Raw genomic sequence first — 14,176 nt, 5'->3', positions numbered from 1 at the left:
TGCCCAGCTTGGCCAAGGCCAGGTACACGGTCCCTAATGTGAGGGATGCGACGTCATGGATGTGAGCTGCAAAAGAGCAAATTTGGATCCAGTCTTTATTTAAAATGTTGATATTTTGTTTATCATCCATTTTTCGCATTAATTTTGATTTTCTTAAAATGTTGCATTAAAATAATATTGATCTTGGTTGCTGAGGTTTTCTGGCGTGCCCTGCAATTTTGCACCCCAAGCAAGCACCTCGTGGCCTCTCCCGGGGCGGGGCCCTGACGCGCACACAGTCTCTGCACAAACCCCATCCCACCACTAGGTGTCGCTCCAGCTCCTCCCTCTCGGGCCCGGTCCAGCCCCGCTCTGCTCGGGAAGAAAATGTCCAATTCGCTATTATCTGGGAGGCTTCAAGATTTCCTCTTATTTCCCTCCTCCTGGGACATTTACATTTTCTAGAGGAGCCCGGGAGAACAGCGTCTTAACCCCAAACATCGGTGCCCCATAATGGTGGAATTTTAGCCACAGACGAAGAAGAACGGTTTTGCTGATGTCTCAGACCCGGGAGCCATGGTTGACTGGAAGAGGGTGTGGGATGGTCCAAGGGGAGGTTGTCCCCTCGAGCCACATTTGGCGTAAGAGTCCCACAGTTTGAGAAAGAAAGACTCTGTGGGAAGAGGAGGGGGATTCGTTCATTCATTCAACAGAGATTTACTGAACAGCAACAAATGAATAAACAAACCGTGGAAATGCACTGATGATGGTTATGAAGAAAAATAACAGCTAAAAAAAGGGTTAGGGTTAGGGTTAGCTGTTATGGGTTAACAGGTTATGAAGAAAAATAAGAGCTCAGAGAGTGGCAGTGGGGAGGTTATTTTACTTGGCTGGTTAGGGTGGGCCTCATGGAGGAGGTGACATTTAAGAAGAAGGAAAGAGATGGAGTCAAGTATTGACCTGGGGGAACAGTGTCCCAGGCAGAGGGAATGGCAAGTGCAAAGGCCCTGAGGCAGGCAATACACACTGGACTGCATGTCCCCTCCCATCCTGAGCGGACCCCAAGAAAGAGGTGACTTCAAACTCAGATAGTGCCAAAGACATAACTAGATCTTAGAAAGAACTTCCCAGTAGTCAGGAAGGGGGCATCTTTCCCACAGGGAAGATGCTGGGGCTTGGACCAGGCAAGCTCTCCGGTAGCTCCAGGAGATTCAGGGGCCAGACTCGGAACATCTGGGACAGACCCTGGATGGATGGATGACTCCTCTGACCGGTGCTACTCCCCCCTGTTCTCAGGGTCACATCTAAACTCCTACCCACAGCCCACAATTTCCCACGTGGTCTGGCCCCTCCTAGCTTCCCTGGTCTCATCTCCCCCCAACCTCCCCTTGGCTCACTCCTCTCCAGCACACCAGTCTCCCTGCTGCTCCTCAAACACACCCAGCTCGCTCCTACCTCAGGGCCTTTGCACTTGCTATTCCCGATTTGAATGCTCTTCTCCTGGATACCCAGAAGGCTCCGTCTCTCACCTCCTTCACGTGTCACCTCAAACACCACCTCCCAGAGACACCATCCCTGACCACCCTTGCTAAAAGAGGCCCCACCCCACCACCATCACTCTTTAATCCCCTTTATCCTATTTATTATTCTTCATGCCACTTGCACTATAGTATACATTTATTTCGTTGTTGATACTGTACTAAATATTTATTCGGTCCTTGCCTGCTTCTCTTCCCAGAACGTCAGCTTCAGGAGAGGAGGGATTTGATAACGGTTCCTGGCTGGATTCCTAGTGCTTAACCGTATCTGTTGATTGACTGCACGAATGAATGATTTCTAGAAAGGACCCCGGATGGAGCCCCGGACTCAGCAGGGACGGAGGAAGCAGCTCTGGGAGGCAATGGCGGGGGCGGAGAAGGGGCAGAGCATCCATTCTCCAGACCTCTCCCTTCCCAAGACCCCGGGGGCTGAGACCGGTTTACGACGCTGTCGTGCCCGTGGTGGCCGCCTGGAGGCGCTGCAGCCCGAGGCAGGACCCCACCAGCCCCGCCCCAAAAGACTTAGCTCCGCCCCCGCTGTTTAGCCCCGCCCCCTGAGACCTCCTGTTAGCCCCGCCCCCAGGCCACTCCCTCCCCGCGCTGGAGTCTGTAGGACCCGCGCCTCAGCAGCACCTGTCACATCCCCCTCCCACGCCCTCAGCCAGTCTTGGCGACAGGACAGGAAATCTAGAGTTCCCAGGGACTGGCAGGGGTCGGGGAAAATCCCCAGGTCGGGGTTCCAAGGATCCTTCTCGGAGCCAAATTCAACTCCGCTCTCTCAAGTGTGTGCCTCTTTTGGTCTCTGTCTCTCTCAGTGTCTCTCTACTTCTCTCAGGCTCACAGATCCATGGAGCACCTGCTCTGTGCAGCCTGATGCTAGCCTGATGAACCAGCCAGGACGGAGGTTCTGGGATGGGGAGACGCATGAGCAAAGGAAGGGACCCCCCACTCTCTCCTTGTGACCTGGAAATACTTCCATCTAGAGCCGACCTCCGTCTCTCCCAACGCCCCCCTCGGCTGGGTACAAGGGTCTGATTCTTTCGTCTCTTGACCAGGAAAGAAAAGGTGCCAGAACTGTTTTTCCTCTGAGCTTCTACCTGAAAACCCCTCCCAGTGTCTACACAGGCACTGTCCACACCCATGGAGTGGATTATTTAACAGGCAGGTAAACGTGTGGGCTCAGGAGCTGGACTGCCTCGATTCAGTCCTAGCTCTGCCACCCCCGAGCTGTCAGAGCTTGAGCGAGTGACGTGAGTTTTCTGTGCCTCAGTTTCTCCATCTGTAGAATGAGAGTAGCGATGGAACCCACTAGAAGGGTGCCGCGAGGGCTAAATGCTAATGCTTCATTCATTCTGTGTGCTTGAAACAGGGCTCAGTGCAGAAGAAGCACTTAACCGTTAGCTGCTATTATCATTCATATTTTATTTTTGCCCCTTCCAGCTTCCCTCTGAGCTTGTAGCGGTCGGAGAACTTGTGGGCGCTCCCATCCCCAAGATGGAGGAGGAAAGAGGTTTGCCAATCGCTGAAGAAAGCTTGGACCCCCACATTTTGCAAGGCCCCCCGAAGCCTGCCCAAGAGATAGGGTACCACGGAGAAAAAGATCTCCTTCTGTGAAAGCATGAATGGAGTGTGTGTGGCACCAACACACACACACACAGATGCATGGGTGTACACGTTTGCGCACCCAGCCCTCGCCCTTCACACCCCCTTTTGAGAGTGATTTACTCAAAGGCACACAATGGCACATGGTCGCCCCAAAGCGCTCACACAGCCACACACCTGGTCACACACATTTTGTACAACACCCAGGCAGATGGACAGAGTCCTAGGGACACTGTCACCCACAGTTCTTTACACACAGCTAGGGCTGCCCAAAGACTGCCAGGATTACCACAGTCCTCACTCGCTGTCACATCGCTAGTCACACACAGACACACGACTCTCGGCCACGGGCTCACAAGCCTCACACTGTCACACCAACCCTCAGGCACAGCCTCCCACTGTCACACAGATTCCCCCTCACATAGAGACACCCTCTGCCGATCACACCCCAACTCATGCACAGTTGGACACACCCGCACAGCCACACACACACTCACAAACTCTCAGTCACACCCAGCCATGACACAAAGACACACACGTTTACCCAGCACCCCGTACACGTCCCCATCAGTCACTCACACGTGAGTCCCGCCCCCTTCGCCACACTGGGGGTGCAGGCGAGGAGTGGGGGGCTGCAGAAACCGGGCACCTCCTGCCACAATGGGGGAGTGAAAGGTAAGCGACACCCCAAGGCCCCGTGAAGTCGAGCCCCGCCCCCCCCGCAACCCCACTCAGCTCCAGCGAGATGGCGGGTGTGGGCTCCGGGTCATCGAGGGGCTGGGAACCCCGAAGGTGGGGTCAGGTGGGCCCCCAAACCATCCCAGCTTGAGGCTGGATTTGAAGCCCCCTCCTCTTCTCCCACAAGCCCGGGTGGACGTCCCAGCCCCTCCCCCGCTGCGACCCCCGCCCCTTGCAACCCGGGGGGGATGGCTCGTGGAGCCCCAAGCCCCGTGTCTCCGGGAGCCCTGTGCGCCCGCACCTGCCCGCCAGGCCCCTACCTGTCCGGCGAGGCCTGAGCACAGCAGCAGCAGCAGCAGCGGCGGCGGCGGCGGGACCGTGAGCGGCCACATGACGCGCCCCCGGCCCGGCGTCCCGTCCCCCCGCCCGCCCTAGCGGCGCCTCGGCGCGGGGCCCGCCACCATGCGCCACCCCGCCCGCCCGGCCCGGGCGACCCTCGGCCGCCGCCTCCCAGCCGCGCCGGGGCCGGGATTCCGCCCACCCCGCCCCCCGCGCTCGCTCCCAGCCTTTGTCGCGGGCTCCGCCCCCGCCCCGCCCCCAGCTCGTCTTCGGGCGCCGCCGGAGCGGGGGTCTGGGGGCGGGGATGGGGGAGCTGGCACCGGGGAGGAGGGCAGCTGAGGACAAGACTTGGCAGCCCCACCCCCCCACGGCGGCGATGGGGGCGGGTCACCGAGATGGGGGAGGGGGTTCCGTCTCGTGTTTGTGAATCGCACCCTCGTTGAAGATGGGAGCAGGAGGAAGCTCAAGGGGCGTGGGGAGCAGGAAAGAGGAAGGCCTGGAAGCAAAGAAGAGAAATTGAGAGGCCCCCTCCTTAAAGAACTCAAGAATCAACAGGGAAACTGAGGCAGAGCCTATGAAATTGGATGTTGGGGGAAGGGGGTCATTGCCGGGACAAGGAGGATGGGGCAGAGATTGAGAGGGGGGGATGAGAGACCAAAACAGGGGGCAGGGGACCCATAGACAGGAGGCCGATGGGGATGGCCAACTTGGTGGGCCTGGCCCCCAAAGGAGCATCCTGTTTTCACGTCCCCCCCACCCCCCCCACCCCCCACCCAGTTCCCCAGGGGCCCTCCGGCTCAAAGTCTCCCCTCCCGGCCACACCTGGAACAGGCTAGCAAGGGCCCAAGGTGAGACCAGATCCCAGAGAATCAAAATATTAACGCCACCTCCACGTGCATGCATTTGCATGTGAAGGGCGTCCTTGTCTGGCCTCCAGCCTTTCTCTGTCTCTCCTCGTCCTCTCCCCATATCCCCACCTCAGTGGTCTACCCGCCCTCCCCCGCCCCCCCAGCAAGCAAGTTAGATTACAAAGGAATTGGCCATAAGATATGGAGGTGGGGAGACCTGGCATTTTTCTGACCCTACTGTGTGCCAGGCAGAGAACACCCCATGATGCTTTTGTCAAAGCAATGAAGAAGAGCTTGGTGTCCAATACACCTGGGGTCAACCCTGGTTCTGTCACTTCTAGGCCATGTGACTTTGGGCAAAGAACTTTCCTTCTCTTAGGAGACCTGTTTCCTCACAGAACTGTTGGGAGACTTCTGTGACTCTCCAGTAAATAGAGCACCCAGCCAGCGCTCAGTCCCCAGAGGGCGTTACCACCAGGAAGCGTGGGGTCAAGGACACTGGCCATGGGACTTGGGACACAAAACAGTCTGAGCCAGAGAAAGCCCCTCTCATCTATCCCTCTGCCTCCTCGTCCCACATAGGAGACAGTCCTTTGTAGACTCCTCAGGCCAAGCCTGCAGCAGGCACGGGGGATGAGAGGGATGTGGGCTGGTGGAACCTGCAAGCTCTTGATCAAGAGTGGCCAACACTGGAGTGGGGGCGGGGGGCCACTGCTCGTCCCTTTCCTACAGAGTGGTGCCCTTGTTAGTGCTAGTGTTCAGGACCATGAACAATGTTCTCGTTGCACTCTGTCCAGTGTGATGGTCATTGTCATGGTCAAGCTATGGCCTGTGATGTGTGCTTGGCATTGGCCAACATGCTCTTAGGTCCATTCCCCACCCTCCCCTTCTCTGCTCTGTGTCAGGGGAGATGGCCCCTGAAAACTACATTTCCCAGCCTCCCTTGACCCTCTACAAACTACATTTCCCAGCCTCCCTTGCATCTGGCTAGGCTTGGCCAATGGGAGGCCTAGAGAGAGATTGGAAGGCGACAGAAAAGAAGAAGCCAGAGTACTTCTCCCTCTCTCTCCAGTTTGGGTGTCTCTGGGGGTGGCTGTTGTGTCTCCTCTGTGGTCTCAGACCCACTGGGAATCTCCGCCATGGTTCAGCTCCAGCCAGGTGGCTGCGGCCCTTGGACTCTGGTGACCACCTCCTTCTTTTGCTGCTTCAGCCTTTGGGGAGATGGTGGCTTGCCACTTTAGAGTGAATTCGCCTTCTCCCATTTACTCTTTTTTTTTTTTTTTTTTTTTTTGGTGAGGAAGATTGGCCCTGAGCTAACATCTGTTGCCAATCTTACTCTTTTTTTTTTTCTCCCCAAAACCCAGTACTTAGTTGTATATCCTAGTTGTAAGTCCTTGTGGGATGCTGCCACAGCGTGGCTTGATGAGTGGTGTGTAGGTCTGCACCCAGGATCCAAACCAGAGAACCCGGGGCCACTGAAGCAGAGTGTGCAAACTTTACCACTTTGCCACTGGGCTGGCCCTCCATTTACTCTTAAAGCTTAAGAGTGACTAAATCCCCATATTAAATTCTGGCAAACTGTTGTGCTGGACCCTGGCCAATACATTCACTGCTGTGGTCATGACCACAGCCGCGGTCAGTGGCAATCTCAGTCCTGATCGTGCTGTGGTCAGTGTCCTCCTGAACTGTGATCTGTGCTGTCATCAGCATCCTGGTTGAACTGGGGTCAGCATTGTGGTCAGTATTGTGGTCTCCACTGGTCATTCCTGGTTGTGTGGTGGTCAGAGTCACAATTGCTGTCCTGGTCATGCTGTGGCCATTGTTCTGCCCTTGCTTTGGACAGTGACCTGGCCACACTATGGTCAAAATTATGAGCTGGTCATACCGTAGGTAGGGTCATTCTCAGTGTCCTAGTTATATTGTTGACAGCTGCATGGTCAGTGATGAGCACAGCGTCTGCTGTCCTCTGTGGCTAGTGTACTGGTCAGAATTGTGGACCATCATTGAAGAGAGTTAGCTTCTCAAGGACCTTGTGCAGCCAAACTGATGGGCCGGGTGGCTCAGGGTCTACCACTGAGTGAAGTCTGCTCTCCACAATGTGCAGAGGCAGGGAGGAGGGGCACTGGATCCCCACCCACTCCCAACTCCCATTGGCTTTTCCTAACTGGTGCTTGGGCAGCCATTGGCTTTACTCTTTTGTGACCCCTGCTTGTGTCCAGTGAGAGGAAGAAACAGTCCAGGCCTGTGTTTTCCCATACTCATACTCTCCACAGGGCCCAACACCAAAAAGATGATCAAGAAGAATGTAATGAGTGAACAAATCTACACCATGCATGTCTACACATGCCTTTGCTCTTGCTGATTCCTCTCTATATTATTCAGGGCTCCTTTGGTAGCAGGTGGCAGAAAGGCAACTTGAAGTGTTTTAAGCAAAAAATAATATATCTATTAGTTCACATAACAGAAAAAAAATCCAGGCGTAATGGAATTCAGGCATGGTTGGATCCAGGGGATTTTGTTACATCATGAGGATTCTGTCTCTCTCCATTTCTCATCTTCACTATTCTCTGCAAAGGATTCCCATTTAGCCAAGAGGTGACAAAAATAGTTCCCTGAAGCTCTGCCTTCCAAGCTCAGCAACTTCAGCAGAAAGAGCTTGAAAAATAATGACTCTCATTGGTCCATCCCAAGTCATGTGCCCATCCCTGAGCCAACCATGGGTTCAGAGGAAGTGATTATGTGGCATGGCTGGAACTCACTCATAGATCACTCCCCTGGAGTCAGAGTGGAGTTAGCCCCATCTAACCTACATTGGATAAAAAACAAAGCAGAGGCGGCAGATATGGAAATCTCACCATTTAAAGAGGGAAAGAATGCTGTGCAAGCAAAACCAAAAGATGGTGGGTTGAGTCTCAGCACCCTCCCAGCCTCCTCCTGTGCATTCCTACAGTGCAGAGGAGGCAAAGCCAAAAACTATGGTTTCCAGACTCCCTTGCAGCTAGACTTGTGTATCCAGTTAGGCTCTATCAATTGGAAGCAAGAGACGTGGGTGGGAGAAGTGGGAGGAGGTCATCTTTCCGGCAAACACAGTTGTGGAGGCGTTGGCTTTCCTCCAGTGATGTTACCGTCTCAGTCAGCAATGTCACCAGTGTCATCAGGCTTTTTTGAGATGTAGTTGCAAGTGACAATGAGGGTGTCTTCCAAATCTCTAAGTTGCAATGATGGTGACATATTCTTTAAAGAAGAAAAAGGTTTTATTGAGGGGCTAGCCCCGTGGCCGAGTGGTTAAGTTCGTGCGCTCTGCTGCAGGCGGCCCAGTGTTTCGTTGGTTCGAGTCCTGGGCGCGGACATGGCACTGCTCGTCAGACCACGCTGAGGCAGCATCCCACATACCACAACTAGAAGAACCCACAACGAGAAATATACAACTATGTACTGGGGGGGCTTTGGGGAGAAAAAGGAAAAAATAAAATCTTAAAAAAAAAAAAAGAAAAAGGTTTTATTGAGGTATAATTCACATACCATACAATTCACCCTTTAAAGTGTACAATTCAATGGTTTTTGGTATATTACATTATTAACTTTTTAAGTTGTAGTAAAATATATATAACATAACATTTGCAGTTTTAACCGTTTTCAAGTGTACAATTCAGTGGCATTGATTACTTCTGCAGTGTTGTGCAACCTTCAACACGGTCTGTTCCCAGAGCTTTTTCATCTCCCCAAACAGAAACTCTGTAACTGTTAAGCAATAATTCCCCATTCTGCCCACCCCCAGCCCCTGGAACCTCTAATCTGATTTCTGTCTCTGTAAATTTGCCTATTCTAGAGAGTTTACATGCGTGGAATGTTACAACATTTGTCCTTTTGTATCTGGCTTCTTTCACTTAGTTCTGTTTTGTTTTGTTTTGTTTTTTAGTGCTTTTTGGTGAGGAAGATTGGCCCTGAGCTAACATCTGTTGCCAATCTTCCTCTTTTTTTTTTCCTCCCCAAAGCCCCAGCACATAGTTGTATATTCTAGTTGTAGGTCATTCTAGTTCTTCTATGTAGGACGCCACCTCAGCATGGCTTGCTGAGCAGTAGTAGGTCCGCGCCCAGGATCTGAACTGGTGAAACCCCGGGCTGCTGAAGCAGAGCACACAAACTTAACCACTTGGCCATGGGGCTGGCCCCCAATTCACTTAGTTTTTGAGGTTCACTCATGGTGTAGCATGTATCAGAACTTCATTCCTTTTTATGGCTGAATAATATTCCATTGTATGGATGGACCACATTTTGCATATCCATTATGGTGATGTGTTCTTGAAGTCAATGGTTCCCAGTGGGTTATTCCCCACCTTCCTGTGAATAATAGAAGCAGAACCTTCTGGGTGGGCCAATTCAGAAGTGAGGTTCTATAGAAAGCCATCCTGTAGGCGTTGCCTAGAGTGCCATCCTCCCGCCTCCTAACAGTTTTGTAAGTGCCAAGCTTCCTGGTTTGGGTCCTTATTCCCAATAGCTAAACCCTGATTGCCGTGTGCTTGGCATATTCATTCCCTTTGCCCATCTGGAGAGAGCCTCATCTGTTCATGAAGCCCTTATACCCCTTATACAACAACCTTGTGATGTAGGAAATATCATCCTCAATTTAAGAACAAAAAGTCTGAGGCTCAGAGAGGTTAAGTAACTTGACCAAGGCCACCCAGCTATAAACGTCAGACCCGGGATTCAAACCCGGTTCTATCTGATTCAAAGCCAACCTGTCGACCTCTGGAGCATTATATTGGCTTATTTGTTGTTCGTCTTTCCTTTCCCATCAAATTCATGTAGGCAACTAAGTGTCAGTCCTGCTGGGGACCCCTGGGAGAGAGCCTGGAAGCTGCCCCTCCCAGTTTCCCCACCTGAGGGTGAGGGAGGTGGGTGTTCATGCTCCAGGTCCTATATGTCACGGGGGGAGAGCTGCTCCAACATCATCACCTTCGTCCCCTTTTTTACATGGAGGCGTTGAAGCTCAGAGAGCTCAAGACACTTGACCAAGGCCACAGAGAGGGTGTAGAGCAGACACGAGGTTCTTGGTGCTGTGGGTGCAGGGGACACCTGGGCCAGGTCCTCTGGTGTTCCCATGGCATCGAGAAGGCCGGGCCCCACCCAGGTGGGCCAAGCATCACCCTCTGCAGCCCCGCATCTCCACGCTGAGCATCCCAGTGCCCCTCAGACCCAGGGTCCCAGTGCCGCCCCTCCCGGTGCTCACACAGAGTGGAGCACAGCCCCTTCCAGGTCCCGCAAGAGGCTCCTGAGTCTAGCCCTCGGCCCTTGGGGCTCCCCACAGACTGTCCCCACCCTTCAGCCCCGTTCTTTCCTTCTCTTGAGTATTTCTAACTGTGGAACTGCTGCCACCACAGGGACTCCTTCCCCTCCAGGCATCACACATACACACACGCTGAGTGTGTCTCTGAGCTGCCCAGCCCTGGCTTTGAGCGAAGGGACACACAAATGCACAACATGAACACACAATCATCCAAGGACGCCATCCCCGGATACGTGGTCCAAGTACGACGTCACGCCAGACAGAACAGTGTCACCCAGAACCAGCACCCACAACCACACGCAATACACAACCAGATGCACAACCCAGGTACAAGGGCCACAGAAACACGCACCCACCATCAGATGTGGGAACATCGGAGGAGAACCAGCCACAGGTACCCACGACCCGGCCCTTGGGAATACAGTCAACCCAACACACATGCAGACCCGCAACACAACAATACACAAACCCCACCATTCACTCACTATACAGGCAGATCCCCCATATAGACATGGAGTTCATACATCAACACACCCATAAAACCACAATATAGTCACACAAAGACACACAACACAAGCGTGCAATTCCTGTACACAGAGATTCATAAAACAGACGCGTCCTTAACAGCTTAACACATGCACGGACCCACAAGACAGACCCACAAAACAGTCAGGCAGCTCATACGCAGACGCACAACAGAGGCACACCGTTTGTACAAAACACATCCGCAGACGCACAGTTCAGACACAGTCACGCACACAGACACACAGCATAGGCGCACAGTTCTCACACACGCAGAGAGCCGCAGGGACCCAGGACACAACACAGACGCCCTCTGACATGCGAACCCCAGGCAGGGCAGCGTGGGAATGAAGCTGTGAGAAGCGGGGAGGTGGACAGGGTGACTCAGGGAGCCTCTCTCGCAGAGGAGGAGGGAAGCGGGGCGGGCGGGCAGCCAGCCAGCGCATGTGGTTCCCATTACCGGCCTGGGAATTGAGGGAAGAGCTGGCGGGACAAGGAGACCCAGCACTGCTTCCCAGCCCTGCCAAGCCAGGAAGGAGCAAGACCATAATCCAAGGTTACGGGGCCAGAACTTGGCTCAGAACCACAGCAGCTCCTACCAAGAGTGATCCAGCCTGAGCCAGGCCCGGCTGGAGCTCATTTCAACCCCTGCAACAGCCCTGGGGAGGGTTTCACAGGAGAGGCGAGTGAGGGGCTCAGAGAGGTGAAGCCGCTTGCCTGAAGTCACACAGCTAGGAAGTGGCAGAGCTGGTGTGGGAGCCCAGGTCTCTGTGCAGCCCCCACCCCAGCCCCAGATGCAGGCACTCCTCCATTCATTCACAGGTAGAGACCAGGTGCTCGCTCCAGGCCCAGCCTGCACTGGAGGTGTGGTTATGAACAACTCAGCCTCCGTCCTCAAGTAATTGAGAATTAAGAGGGTGGTGTCTGTGCAGATGGGCAGGGTTTTCTGAGCCTGTTTGGGGAGCTCTGATCTAGCCTGGGGGACAGTCAGGGTCAGGGAGTGACGCTGGAGCTGACACCTGAGGGATGAGAAAGAGCTGACGAGGCGTGGTGCGCGGAGCAGACGCAAAGGCCCTGGGGCCACAAGGTGCCAGAGATTAGGTCTCCTGGTGCAGTCTAGAGACAAGTGAAACCACAGCTGCCAGGTAGGGGACTTTATCTCAGGGCCACCAGGGTGCCTCAGGAGAATGGTGAGAGGAAAGGGACATAGTGAGGTTTGGTCAAAGATCATATGCAGGACAGCTGAAGATGCCTGTTCCCTATAAGCCAGAATTTCCACTCTTACATACCAGTACGCCCTAGAGACACTTCTCCATGGACACACATGCCGGGATGTTTGAAACAGAGCAAAATGGCAAACACCTAAAAGTTCGTGAGTAAGAGAACAGAACTGTGCTGAGGCCAGTGTTTGAAAAGTGATGAAAACGACTGGCCTGGAAAGACTCGTGTCCACATGGAGAAGCTGCAGAAGCCTCTGGCGGAGCCAAAAAGCAAGTTGCAAAAGAACATGTTCGAGAGTGTACCAGTCAGGCAGAGGTTAGTCATTTCCAAGTCGTGCCGTGGCTCGTCCCTGGAGACGGCCCCAAGGCCATAAACACGGAGAAGGATGCTGAGGACAAAAATGCCCTCATTCGAGGGAAGGGAAGAAATAGAGAGTTGGTGTTTAATGGGTACGGATTTCCGTTGGGGAAGATGAGGAAGTTCTGGCGATGGATGGTGGGGATGGCCGCACCCCAGTGTGGATGTACTTAATGCCACCGTTCTGGACTCTTAGAAATGGCTAGGTGGGGCCGGCCCGGTGGCGCAGTGATTAAGTGCGCACATTCCGCTCCCACATATAAAGTAGAGGAAGATGGGCACAGATGTTAGCTCAGGGCCAGTCTTCGTCAGCAAAAAGAGGAGGATTGGCAGCAGATGTTAGCTCAGGGCTAATCTTCCTCAAAAAAGAATTGCACCCAATACAGGCGCTATTGTTCACCCCACTTTACCGCTGTGGACACTGAGGCTCAGATGGGTGAAATCCCCACCTGTCAGAGCAGAGGAGCTGAAACCCGGAGCCGGCAGTTCACTGTCTCCGTCCACCTTCTGTATTTCATTCTTCGGTCTTGTAACACTAGGATTGCATCCAAGGAGAGGGCGTGTCTTGGAGGAGGTACGGGAGGGGCATGAGGAACTTCCTAGGGTCCTGGAAACAGTCAACATCTTGTTTGGGGTGTGTAGACAATTGTCAAAACTCATCAAACGGAGCACTTAAGATCAGTCCATTTTCGTTCAGCTTCGGTGGCCCAGGGTTTGCTGGTTTGGATCCCAGGTGTGGACATGGCACCGCTTGGCAAGCCATGCTGTGGCAGGCATCCCACATATAAAGTAGAGGAAGATGGGCACGGATGTCAGCTCAGCGCCAGTCTTCCTCAGCAACAAAATGAGGAGGATTGGCAGCAGATATTAACTCAGGGCTAATCTTCCTCAAAAAAAAAAAAAAAAAGATCAGTGCATTTTATTGTATATAATGTATGCCTCGATGAAAATGAATTTTTTAAAAGAAATATACCAATCCAGCCACCCCCTTCTGGGTATAGATCCAAAAGAATTGAAAGCAGGGTCTCGAAGAGCTGTCTGCTCGCCCGTGTTCACAGCGGCATTATCCACAATGGTCAAGAGTCGGAAGCAACTCAAGCGTCCATTGATGGACGATTGGATAAACAAGAAGTGGTCCGTCCTCACAATGGAATATTATTCAGCCTTGAAAAGGAAGGGAATTCTGACACAGGCTACAGCATGGATGAATCTGGAGGACGTTATGCTGAGTGACAGAAGCCAGTCACTAAATGACAAATGCTGACGATTCTGCTGATGTGAAGGTCTTGGAGAAGTCAAATCCATAGAGACAGAAAGGAGAATGGAGGGGGCCGGGGGCTGGCGGAGGGGCATGGGGAGTTGTCTAATGAGGACAGAGTTTCAGTTTTACGAGATGAAAAAGTTCTAGAGATCGGTTGCACAACAATGTGAATACACTTAACACTGCTGACCTGTACACTAAAAAACGGTTAAGATGGTGTTTTATGTTGTGTTTTTTTTACCCCCAAAATGAAGGAATAAAATAAAATAAGAAATATGTCAAGGGGCGGAGCATGTATAAAGATGAGATCAGCAGGGGCCGGCCCGGTGGCATAGTGGTTAAGTTTGCGCACTCTGCTTCAGTGGCCCAGGGTTCAAGGGTTGGGATCCCAGGCACAGACCTACGCACCGCTCATCAAGCCATGCTGTGGAGGTGTCTCACATACAAAATAGAGGAAGATTGGCACAGATGTTAGCTCAGGGCCAGTCTTCCTCAAGCAAAAATTGAAGGAGGAAGATTGGCAACAGATGTTAGCTCAGCAACA

General features: G+C 53.0%; 1 protein-coding gene across 1 annotated transcript in view; it reads right to left on the bottom strand.

Moving 5' to 3' along the window:
* The window catches only part of OLFM2 (olfactomedin 2), a 59,215-nt gene extending 54,925 nt beyond the window's left edge, over positions 1–4,290 (bottom strand). Inside the window, exon 1 of the mRNA XM_070623708.1 lies at positions 4,118–4,290. Coding sequence (XP_070479809.1) covers positions 4,118–4,189 — 72 coding nt within the window. The 5' untranslated portion in view covers positions 4,190–4,290. The remainder of the gene's footprint in view (positions 1–4,117) is intronic.
* Between the last annotated feature and the right edge of the window lie 9,886 nt (positions 4,291–14,176).

The sequence above is a fragment of the Equus przewalskii genome, chromosome 6 (genome assembly GCF_037783145.1).
Source record: "Equus przewalskii isolate Varuska chromosome 6, EquPr2, whole genome shotgun sequence".
Taxonomy (NCBI): domain Eukaryota; kingdom Metazoa; phylum Chordata; class Mammalia; order Perissodactyla; family Equidae; genus Equus; species Equus przewalskii.
The sequence above is the reverse complement of the archived record's forward strand: the minus strand, read 5'-3'. Positions and strand labels throughout refer to the sequence as shown.